This window comes from Rhamphochromis sp. 'chilingali', assembly GCF_963969265.1.
Source record: "Rhamphochromis sp. 'chilingali' genome assembly, chromosome: 18".
Taxonomy (NCBI): Eukaryota; Metazoa; Chordata; class Actinopteri; order Cichliformes; family Cichlidae; genus Rhamphochromis; species Rhamphochromis sp. 'chilingali'.
Window position 1 is genome coordinate 1022501 of NC_137945.1, and position 12782 is coordinate 1035282.

At 40.5% G+C, this 12782-nt stretch overlaps 1 protein-coding gene across 3 annotated transcripts in view; it reads left to right on the top strand.

Moving 5' to 3' along the window:
- Positions 1–3147, top strand: part of sugct (succinyl-CoA:glutarate-CoA transferase) — a 67101-nt gene extending 63954 nt beyond the window's left edge. For all 3 annotated transcript variants that reach the window (XM_080865530.1, XM_080865531.1, XM_080865532.1), the window contains exon 14: positions 2727–3147. In XM_080865530.1, coding sequence (XP_080721656.1) covers positions 2727–2890 — 164 coding nt within the window. In that variant the 3' untranslated portion in view covers positions 2891–3147. The remainder of the gene's footprint in view (positions 1–2726) is intronic.
- Positions 3148–12782: the final 9635 nt, after the last annotated feature.

Genomic DNA, 12782 nt, shown 5'->3' on the forward strand with positions numbered 1-12782 from the left:
CTCCGATTAATAGGTGACCCGCTCTTCCACCTGAGCCACAGCCAGCCAATCACAATCACATGAATAATGCTCACAGAGATTTAGGTTTGTGTGTTTCCTGCAAACTGAACCTTAAACTGAAAATCACCGTCCTGACTTTGTGGCCGAGTCCTCGCAGTGTGACTGCAAACAGATTTATGTGCCCACAACATGACCAACACATGTGCACACACACATCCTGCTAACATGTAACATGATGTCTCACTGCCTCCGTGTGCTCTGTGATCCTGTTCCCTCATGTGATTTACACCAAACCATAATGTGAGAGGAATCTGTGTGTGTGTGCGTTTGTGTGTCAGCCCATTCACAGCCCTAACAATATCCTTTTCTTTGCTCTGCACTTTGCTCTGCATCTCTGTTTAGTAAACAACACCAGACACAAGTGTGTGTGTGTGTGTGTGTGTGCGTGTGCGTGTGTGTGTGTGTGTGTGTGTGTGTGTGTGTGTGCACATTTGTGTGTGTGTGTGTGTGTGTGTGTGTGTGTGTGTGCACATTTGTGTGGTGTGTGTGTTGTCTGTACCTCGGAGGTTAATTGGGCGTGAAAACGTGCTGCTCAGAACATTCATTGGCCGACCTGTTGATGGCACTCCTCTGTTTGTGAGTGTGTATTCATGTGTGTGTGCGTGTGCTGTTTCAGAGCCAGGAAATAGCTCAGAACAAACAGTAACAGACTGAAACGTGATGGAGGCAGCGAATAAAAGCAGGACACAAACCAAGCTATTCAAGCTAGAGCCAATGCAACCTGCAGGCAGCGCTAAACACAAACCTGAGGACGGCCCACCTGCCCTGACAGTCCCAGTAACCACCACAACCACCTGTAACTAAGCAACCAGCAACACCTGTAACTAAGCAACCACAACTACGTGTTACTAGGCAACCATGACAACCTGTAACTAATTAACTATGAACACCTCTAACTAATCAAAGACAACCACCTGTAACTAAGCAACCACAACTACGTGTTACTAGGCAACCATGACAACCTGTAACTAATTAAGCATGAACACCTCTAACTAATCAAAGACAACTATCTCTAACTAATTAACCATGTCCGCCTGTAACTAAGCAACCAGGTACACCTGTAACTAAGCAAACACAACTACGTGTTACTAAGCCACCATGACCACCTGTAGTTAATTAACTAATTAAATATAACCACCTCTAGCTAATGAACTAGAACCACCTGTAAGTAATCAATCATGAGAACCTCTAACTAATCAAATACAATCATCTCTAGCAAGTCGTTATCCACAGCCATCTGTAACTAAGAAACCACGAACATCTGTAACTAAGCAACCACGACCATCTGTAACCAAGGATACCAAGATCATTTGTAACCAAGCAACCAAATTCTAAAAAACCTGTTTCTAAAAATGTAAAAAACAAAAAAAAAAAACCTTTTGTTTGTTTTTTAAAGTCCTATGTGATCAGGATCTGGTTTGTGTCCTTTTTCAGTTGTTATCTCTATTAACTATGATACAGAGTGATACCATGTATAATTCACAAGTTAACTTATTATATTATGTGATTATATAAACACAAATTATAACATCATTAGTTGATAAACATAAACTAAACAGTTAAAAGAGGTAATATTTACCGTTTATTAACACTGATCGTTATAATGTGTATAAACACCATTAGAAGTAATACTTCTATATAATTTCTTACCACAAACCTCACTGACCACAGACACAAAGAAAACTGTCAATCTTTTTCCGCCTCAGTGGTTTGATTATTTCTCCTCTTCGGTTTTAGCACAGAAATGCAAAAGAATGCAATCAGTGAATAACAGGATTACATAATCTTATTCCATAATTATTTGCCCTGACACCCTGAACACACACACAGTCAAACATGACACTACGCGGGCAGATACACATACACTTATGTCATCTTGCACGAGTGGCCTCACACACACACACAATGTGAGAGTTTGGCTCATTAGTGCTGTTCTTAAAAAAAAACAGCTGATTGTTGTGAGTTTCCCAAAATGAAATGTTTCCTTTTCCTCCTCGCTCACTTCCTGCCTTCATTATTTCTTTAAAACTAATTTAACAGAAAGAAATGAAATGAAACAGGAAGCTGAATTCAAAAAATAATCTTATATGAAATCAGAATGACTCACAGATGGTTGCTGGTCCCTTCCCTATTATAAGAACATGGTTAATTTGATGTTCCAGGTGACTGACACACACACACACACACACACACACACACACACACACACACACACACACACACACACACACACACACACACATTTCAGTAACTTCATATACTTTAGATTTATTATTAATTGGCTTAGTTGTTTTTGTAAACACATCAGCTGCAGGGATTTCACTATGTGGGCATTTTACTTTAGTTCTCCCACCATAATCAGCTTTACATTGTCTGGCCACACCATGAATTACACTACACTACATTAGTGTTTATGACCTGTTACCCACTGAAAACAGCTGGAACTTTATGCAACCACAAATGTGATGAAAATCAGGAAATTGTTCTCCAAAGTGTGAGTGAGACCAGGAACACGAACACAAACAGGTGAAACATGGAAAGCAGTGGACAAACAAGAGAAGGAATGCAAAGATGAGAAAAACTGAATGAGTGGGATTGAATCTGCATTTCCTTTCCGACAGCACGCGGCTCTGATTCGCTGTCTCTTTTTGTTTGTTTGTCTTCAGGTCCGGCGGTTCGTTTCAGCAGCTTCTCTCCAAGCGGCCCGACACCCCCTCCTCTGATTGGCCAGCACACCGTAGAGGTGCTGCGAGACGTCTTATCGTACAGCAATGAAGTTATAGAAACCCTGCTGGAGTCAAAAGCAGTGGTTCAGAATGAAGTCTTGTGATTGGCCGAAAGAAAAATAATTAACAAGAGAAAGGAAAAGACAAAAACTGATCATTTTTACCTGATCACTAGTTTTGATTTTAAAGGACTGATCATTAAACATTTAGATTTCAGCTGAAGATAAGTTCATATTTCCATTTTTAAATGTATTTTTTAATTATTTATGAACAATTTCTGTTGTTTCTAATGTCTCTGTAAAGCACTTTGAATCACCTTGTTGTTGAATTGTGCTATACAAATAAACTTGCCTTGCCTTGCCTTACGGAGTGTTTTTACACAAATATGAAGCTGATTCTTCTAACATCTTTGTGTTTTATGACTCTACAGTAACTCTACAGAACTCTACAGTAACAATTCAGTAACTCTACAGAATTCTACAGTAACACTACAGTAACACTACAGTAACTCTACAGAACTCTACAGTAACTCTACATAACTCTATAGTAACACTACAGTAACTCTACAGTAACTCTACAGTAACATTACAGAACTCTACAGTAACAATTCAGTAACTCTACAGAATTCTACAGTAACACTACAGTAACTCTACAGAACTCTACAGAACTCTATAGTAAGACTACAGTAACTCTACAGTAACACTACAGTAACTCTACAGAACTCTACAGTAACTCTACAGAACTCTATAGTAAGACTACAGTAACTCTACAGTAACTCTACAGTAACTCTACATAATTCTATAGTAACTCTACAGTAACATTACAGAACTCTGCAGTAACAATTCAGTAACTCTACAGAATTCTACAGTAACACTACAGTAACACTACAGTAACACTACCGTAACTCTACAGTAACTCTACAGAACTCTATAGTAAGACTACAGTAACTCTACAGTAACACTACAGTAACTCTACAGTAACTCTACAGAACTCTATAGTAAGACTACAGTAACTCTACAGTAACACTACAGTAACTCTACAGTAACTCTACATAACTCTATAGTAACACTACAGTAACTCTACAGTAACTCTACAGTAACATTACAGAACTCTACAGTAACAATTCAGTAACTCTACAGAATTCTACAGTAACACTACAGTAACTCTACAGAACTCTACAGAACTCTATAGTAAGACTACAGTAACTCTACAGTAACACTACAGTAACTCTACAGAACTCTACAGTAACTCTACAGAACTCTATAGTAAGACTACAGTAACTCTACAGTAACACTACAGTAACTCTACAGTAACTCTACATAATTCTATAGTAACTCTACAGTAACATTACAGAACTCTGCAGTAACAATTCAGTAACTCTACAGAATTCTACAGTAACACTACAGTAACACTACAGTAACACTACCGTAACTCTACAGTAACTCTACAGAACTCTATAGTAAGACTACAGTAACTCTACAGTAACACTACAGTAACTCTACATAATTCTATAGTAACTCTACAGTAACATTACAGAACTCTACAGTAACACTACAGTAACTCTACAGAATTCTACAGTAACACTACAGTAACTCTACAGTAACTCTACAGAACTCTATAGTAAGACTACAGTAACTCTACAGTAACTCTACAGAATTCTACAGTAACACTACAGTAACTCTACAGAACTCTACAGTAACAATTCAGTAACTCTACAGAATTCTACAGTAACACTACAGTAACTCTACAGAACTCTACAGTAACTCTACATAACTCTATAGTAAGACTACAGTAACTCTATAGTAACACTACAGTAACTCTACATAATTCTATAGTAACTCTACAGTAACATTACAGAACTCTACAGTAACAATTCAGTAACTCTACAGAATTCTACAGTAACACTACAGTAACACTACAGTAACTCTACAGTAACTCTACAGAACTCTATAGTAAGACTACAGTAACTCTACAGTAACACTACAGTAACTCTACATAATTCTATAGTAACTCTACAGTAACATTACAGAACTCTACAGTAACACTACAGTAACTCTACAGAACTCTATAGTAACACTACAGTAACTCTACAGTAACTCTACAGTCATACTGTTCTAACTCTACAGGACACTGATGATTTTTGTCAGATGTTCAGGTCAGTGTTTGAAACAACACGCTACAAAATACCAAAGAAAGATCACACCATCATGACCTTATAAAATGTTTCTCAAAGCAAAATATGTTTATTGCACCTTAGAGCTGTTTATGAACTTGCTTTTAAATAAAACTTTTGAATCATTTTATGACCTGTGTATGTGCATGTGATGTGACACTGTGGGGTGTTGATGTCGTGATGATATGCTGGAATGTCAATTATAATAAATCGCCTGCAACAAATTTCAAGAAATCAAGTGAAACGACTGACCTGGAAGCAACCTTCTGGAAAATGTCACCTGTTCATTCACCTGACTGCTTGTCTCTTTGGTTTGCTGTCCCCACATGACCTCACCTGTGGGGACAGGTGTTTCTGATAGAGATTGGTGACTAGGTTAAAGTTAGACACTGGGTGTACTTGTTGTTTGATATGCAGCCAACTGTTGGACGATGGACACAGTCATGGGTGAATGAATGAGGATCACCTGAGCTCAAATGCGAGGTGGAGAATAAATGCAGAAAAACTCAGGCTGTCACGGTCTGGCTGGCAGACCGTGGGGATGTGGGGAAGGAGGAGGACCCAGGCGCGGAGCTCAAAGTTCAAGCAGTGTGTTTATTTACAGAGTGGAACAAAAACAACAATAAATCCCCGTGTTCTCCCAGACTCCCGTGTCGTGTCTCTGCGTGAATAGTTCGTGTCTCTGTGCTCTCCGCTCCCGTGTCAGCACCCCCCGGTGCTCGCTGCTCTTTGTGCCTTCCACGCTCCTCCTGCGGGAAACAATAGACGCAGCCGTCAGGACACAAATAACCGCGGGCATACACTTACACACATTAACTCAATTCAATGGGACGACTAACGTGGAGTCTCAAGGAAATGATCCCGCGTCGGTGGGAGCTCCAACTCTCTCCTAAGTAGCTCCCCCGACGAGGCCTGATCAGCAGCAGGTGTGTGACTTCGGGTGTGGCCAGTCCTTCCGCAGGGCCACACCCCTCAGGCCTGCAGGTGGCTGAGCTCCATCCTCCAAGCATACCCGCAGACACACACACACACACTCACATCTACAAGCATGGAGAAGAGCAGCAGCAACACCAAAATACATATAATAATAATAATATAATTCATAACTGCTCAGGGATCCTGGGTTGCTCAGACCCAGGACCCTGACACAGGCATTCTCTCGTAAACGTAAGATGCTCTGTTCTTTAACGTGGGAGAAAATTTTTAAAAATATAAATATTATGTTTTATTGATTAGAAACTTTGCAGTTTAAGGTACGTATCACATGAGAACACATGCCCCTGAACAGGAAGTCCCAGATTTTCTCCCTCCTCCTCCAAAGGACAAAGGAGGCGGGAACAACTAAGCTGTAGTGCCTCTTCTCTTCACTTCACTGTGCAATACATTTTGTTAATAGTCAACAGTGCAATAGACTTCAATACTTGAAATGTGCAATTCCCTTGTATTCTTATTCCTATTTATTCTATTTATCCCTTTCGTATATTTTTTTATATATGTCTCTGTATTTATATATGTGTATATATATATAATATTCTGCTCACGTTCTGTAACTTCTGTCGGTGCTGTGCTATTGGAAACCGAATTTCCCAGAGGAACCCACCCGAGGAATTAATAAAGTTTAATCTTATCTTATCTCTCTTATCTTAAATCAAGGCACAAAAACAGATCCAGTTTAGGGGTTAGGGTTAGGGTAACCCTAATGTGAAAAAGCTGTTATTGTGAGATAAAAGGTCAGTTTCATTTCTTTTGCTAAAAAATATTAATGAGGAAATGGTAACCTTTCCAGTTTTAATGCATTAAGGTAACGACCATCTGAGCTTCACCCAGTCGTCAGTAATGATATCATCTCGCTGCGGTTCCTTCCTCGTTGGCAGCTGTTGTTCATGCCACCTTCACGATGGTTCCTATGTTCTAAATTTAGATGGAAACTCAGGATGAAGATGTTTTGAAAAACTTGGAGCTCCGGGAGGCTGGAACCCCACCGAGCCACCGGCTTTCTGCCCTTTAGTCTGTTGCTGATGGAAAACTATTGATCAGTGCAGCTTGAAGCAGTTCGTTTCACACTTCGTATGCAGGGAAAACAGAGGAGATGAAGTGTACAGTGTTTGGATGCCGGGTGAGTGATTTCCAGCATCCTCTGCAGGATATTGTTCTGGGACACCAGTGAGAGATTATTGGCAGCAGCCCAGCTTGTTTATGACATTAATCATCTCTGATCATTGCTTGCAATATGGCTGCATGTCAAGGATAAAAAAGTAAGCTCCCAGGAGCTCGATATCTCCTGCTGCACGCCGGGATCTGTCGCTCCTTTTGGAAACGCTGAGCATGCCATTGATGTCGGTGGGAGGACGAGAGGCAGGTTGACAGTTTGATTAATGGAAAAGAAATCCTCTGGTAGAAAGCGGAATAATCGAATGAACGTGGTGTTTACTGAATTCGAGGAAACGTGACGCATCTGGACCGTGGCGGAGTCGCCGGGGGAGGCGCAGACTGACGTGTTTGTTTGAGTTTTGAGGGAAGAAGGGAGGAGAGGGGAGGCTCAGGTGTGATTCATCAGAAACCAGGGACTTACTGTAGCTGTGCCATCCAAAAACTGACACAAACACTGCTCTGGGATCACATGTCATCTTCCTGAGCGGAGCAACCCTCCTACAGAACGCCATTACATTAAATCAGAGAAGAGCGCAGCAGGTTTGATAAAATAATTGTTTTCAAGGACATTACTCAGCAGATCGTCCGTGCCTTCAAACTAGAGATGGACCGATCCGATATTACGTATCGGTATCGGTCCGATACTGACCTAAATTACTGGATCGGATATCGGAGAAAAATAAAAAATGTAATCCGATCCATTAAATATCACGAAAGCACCTCACAAAACTTGCAACACGCCGTAACTCACCTCAGAACGTTAGCACGTCGGAGCAGTATGCATCACGTGATAGCGCGGCTGTGGCATGCGGGACCTGTCGGTGGTCTGGATAGCATTTGGAGCTTCGCTAGCAACCCGGCATTTCATCTCCGACAAAGTTATCCCGAGAGAAGTAAAGCAAGTGTGTAAGTCCATCTCTGAATGTTTGTAAAGCATTCCTGTGTTAAGCTTAACAAGCGATATATGGAGCGACTGCCTCTCCGGCTGCTACTTCAATCATGAAACTGCTTAAATGATCAGCTGATCGGCTTTTCTGTCGCGAGTCCGTCTTTGTTTTTGGCCCACTTTGCACCAGAAAGAGGAAACCAGCGGCTGAACAACAGCAGCACGTTTAAGCTTGATAAGCTGTTGTTAGAATGTATTTAATATTACTTTCTACTCGAGGATCTTTTTCTACGTAGCTGACGCTGGTAACTGTGCAGGGGCGGATCTAGCAAAGTTTAGCCAGGGGGGCCGATAGGGCATGAACAGGGAAAAGGGGGCACAAAGACATACTTTTCTTTCTTATTCTCATTTAAAATGTCAAGCTTTTAATAAATAATTATCTGACACACAAAGTTTTAATTTGATGTAAAATGAATAGAAGTCAATTACTGTATATAGTGACTATTAAGTCTAATATATATACCCTAGTAAGCTATAGTACTTTTTCCTTTGGGAAGGTACCATCTGTGCAGTCTGCAATTTTGTTGAAGAAAGATGTTGAATCTATTTAATATTTCTTGAGAAATAATTGATTTCTGTGCATTTTTTTTCACACTGCATCAAATTAATGTTGATTACGTCGATTAAGCATCATGAGGTGGAGCGTGAGGGGTGGTTCCCTATTTTTTATTTATTTATTTTTGTTGTTGCTGGGAGTTGGAACCCTATTAGTTAGGTTGCTTAATATTTATGCTAAGTACTCTTTAAAATACCAGAATAGGGAGGATGGTGTAGGTCTAAGTTTATTAGATTGATCAGTATTGCTGAACTATGAAATATTTTTTTTGTATACAGGTATAACAGAATAGCTTTAGTGTAGTTGTTGTTTTAAACTTGAGTATGAACTTGCAGACTTGCAAAATGCAGCAAGATATTTTAAAAAACAGTTTTATTGATTAAAACACACTATATCGGATTCATATCGGTATCGGCAGATATCCAAATTTATGATATCGGTATCGGACATAAAAAAGTGGTATCGTGCCATCTCTACTTCAAACTGGAGGCCGTTCAGCCCTGATCGAGGAGTGTAAGGACAAATATTACAAGAACAACAATCAGTCGTCACAGTCAAAGGCACAAATTCACTGGAGGAAAGGCGATTTTCTTAATGACTTAAAGAAAATCACAATGGGCCCCAAGGTGCGTGTAAATTTGAAAGGCCCCACCCCTCCTAAGAGCCAGAGCCTTAAATTCAGATGGGCGACTTTTTGGTTGTTTTCTGTCTCGTTTTGTCTCAAATTTATTTCTTTATTTTTGTTTCGTGACTTCTTTCAGCTAGCTGATGTCCAAACAGAAAATTTTGACTGTGACTTCAACTTCCTGTAAAACAAAACTCTGAAAATCATTTGCATGAAATAAAGCTGCTGCTGTCTGCTAGCTGTGGACTTCCTCGTTCTACAGACCGAGTTTGTTTTTGTTCAAACTGGAAATGTAAAATAATTTAAAGAGTGACAGAAACGGCACGATAAGTCCTCGACGCTGAAAAACCCTGTATGAGTGTTTTTATCAGTCGCAGGCTGTTGTCCGAGTTCATCATCTCTGACAGCTGTAAATCTAACGGGCTGTGTCAGAGCTTCATTCCTGCAGTAAAGACATCAGCAGACTCTGAGCTCATTTTCTGTTGTCATGAACTTATTTAGGACTCGTTACAGGAGCCAAGGTCTAAGAAACTCACACACATGTGTAGCAGCAACACTCCAGCTTTTATACATTTTTTTATTTTGAGCTTTAATCTCCTGCCTGTGTGTGTCTGTGTGTTTGTGCGCTGTGTGATTATGGAAGCATGTGCATGTGTGCTCTGGCTGGAGGTCGGTCACTGTCACAGCTAATAAAGTTAGCTGTTATTTGTAACATGAATGTGTCCGAGCTGCTCTGTTTTGCTGTGTTTACAGCACACCAGATGCAGCTGTTTCTGACTTGTAGAGGGTTGAGTTAGCTAACTGAAGTTTTTAATTAGTTTTTAACTCTATGACGTTAGCATGCAAAGTTAGCCTGTTGCTAGCAGCAGGTCTCTGCTGTTCTTTGTCATTCGGCTCTGTTATCGTGGAACCGGCCTGGCAGACACTCAGCACACAGATCAGGGTTCTCTGTATACATATATACCTGTCTAGTGACTGACAGTAAAGAGTCCAGAGATCCGGTACTGTCTGCCTCTTACTTACACACCAGAAATGGTAAAAATGGTAAATGGCCTGTATTTATATAGCGCTTTACTAGTCCCTAAGGACCCCAAAGCGCTTTACATATCCAGTCATCCACCCATTCACACACTGGTGATGGCAGCTACATTGTAGCCACAGCCACCCTGGGGCGCACTGACAGAGGCGAGGCTGCCGGACACTGGCGCCACCGGGCCCTCTGACCACCACCAGTAGGCAACGGGTGAAGTGTCTCGCCCAAGGACACAACGACCGAGACTGTCCAAGCCGGGGCTCGAACTGGCAACCTTCCGATTACAAGACGAACTCCCAACTCTTTAGAACACAACATATGAGCAGACGTAACACACACACACAGGGGTTACAGTTTCAGAGAGAGCTGTGTGTGCATTATGGTGTGGGTAAAATCCACGAGGAGGCGTTAAACCTGACCCGACCCAACCTGCTGCATGTTCAACTCCCTGTGACCCATTTAGGGTTAGGTTCTTATTGAGCACGTTCCATCCACTGTATGGAGCACTCACGTGTAAATCTTGTGACAGTCCAAATGTTCGTGCATGAACCTGTGAAACTATGAGTCAGTATGTGAGTAACATCTAACCCTAAGCGCACCCCTGACCTGGTGGATGTGTTTAACAGGAGTTTAAAATCATGCTAATATTTCTGCTGCTCTCCAGGTCCTCAAGGACTTGCTCCACATGCCACATGCAATTACTACACAAATGAGCAGAAAGCATCTGGGTCCAGATTCATTTGCAAGTGAATCTCTGAGTTTGTCAAAAAGTTCATAACGTTGATGTTGGACAGAGTCTCAGCATGACACGGTCACAGGAGCTCCTTGATGCAGGAGGTGCTAGTTTCAGGTTAAAACACTGAGAGGTGTGTCTAAAACCATTAAACAGGAAGTGCCAGGTGTGCACGTGGTGGAGGTGTTGGAGCTGATGACAGGGAGAAACGGTGTCCACATACTTCTGCTCGTATTGATTGATTGATTGAATCTTTATCTTGAACACGTTGAAAAAGTACAACAACATAGAATTAAGAAGACACAAACAAACAAAGCAAAACAAAAGGAAAACGAGCAAAAACAACTACGAATAACTTTCATGTTCAAAAAGCAGCAGGAAGAAGCACGAGCTTATTTAATCCCACCCCCTGTCCACTGTCTAGTAATCAACAGACTGCAGAAATACCTCCTTACAATCACATTATATGTTACGTGTATTTTTTTTAAATGTATTAATTATATGTGTATCTGTCTTTCTATCTATCCATACATACGTATATACACATACACACATATACACATTTTCAGTAACCCCAGTAACCTCAAAGGATACACAACCTACAGATATATACACCCACACCAACATACCCGTGCACCCGCACACACATGAAAATATTGGACAAGATCTCCGCCTCCTCCCTGTACGCTGCAAAAACCACATCCTTAAACCGCTGTTTAAACTGCGCCGTGCTCGGACTTTGCTTCATATCTTTACTTAGTCTGTTGCACAGCTTCACTCCACACACAGAGATACAGAAACTTTTTAAAGTTGTACGGATACGAGGATGTTAAATTTAATTCCCCCTCAAATTGTGTCCCCGTTCCCTTTTTGAAAACAGTTTTAGAATATTGTCAGGAAGCAGGTCGTTTATTGCTTTATACATAATGTGTGCTGTGAGAAAATGAACCAGATCTGTGAATGTTAGAATTGTTGATTTTAAGAATAGTGGATTTGTATGATCTCTGTCAGCAGTTTGATGGATTATCCTTACGGCCCTTCTTTGTAATATAAAGACTGATGATAGCGAACAAGTAAACCTCTGCACAGTAATGCAAACACGGTGCAATCAGGGAACAATAATGTGGAGTGTTTGTGGTCCAGAATGTGTTTTACTCAAGATTGAGACACTTCTAGAAATTTTGTTATGTATATGATTTATATGAGACTTCCAGTTTAATTTATCATCTATAATCACACCAAGAAACTTATGTTCAAGAACTCTTTCAATTTCCACACCATCTACATGAATCTGCACTTGTGCATTTCTAAGGGAATTCCCAAATAAAATAATTTTAGTTTTACTGAGATTTAGCGATAGTTTGTTCCTGTTAAACCATTTTTTAATTTTGCACATTTCTGAAGTCATTGTATCCAGCAGCTCCTTTAGATTCCCCCCAGAACAAAAAATATTTGTGTCATCTGCAAATAATACTAATTTTAATATATCAGATGCCTTACAAATATCATTTATATAAATAATAAATAATTTTGGACCCAGTACAGAGCCTTGTGGAACACCACAAGCAATGTCCAAGCATGATGAGGAATGGACACCCAGCTTCACAAATTGTTTCCGGTCACTTAAATAATTTTTCACCCATTGCAGTACAACCCCCCTAATCCCATACCGTTCCAGTTTATTAATTAATATGTCATGATTGATTGTGTCGAATGCTTTCTTGAGATCCAGAAATACTCCAGCTGCATACTGTTTCTGATCTATAGTATTCGTAATCT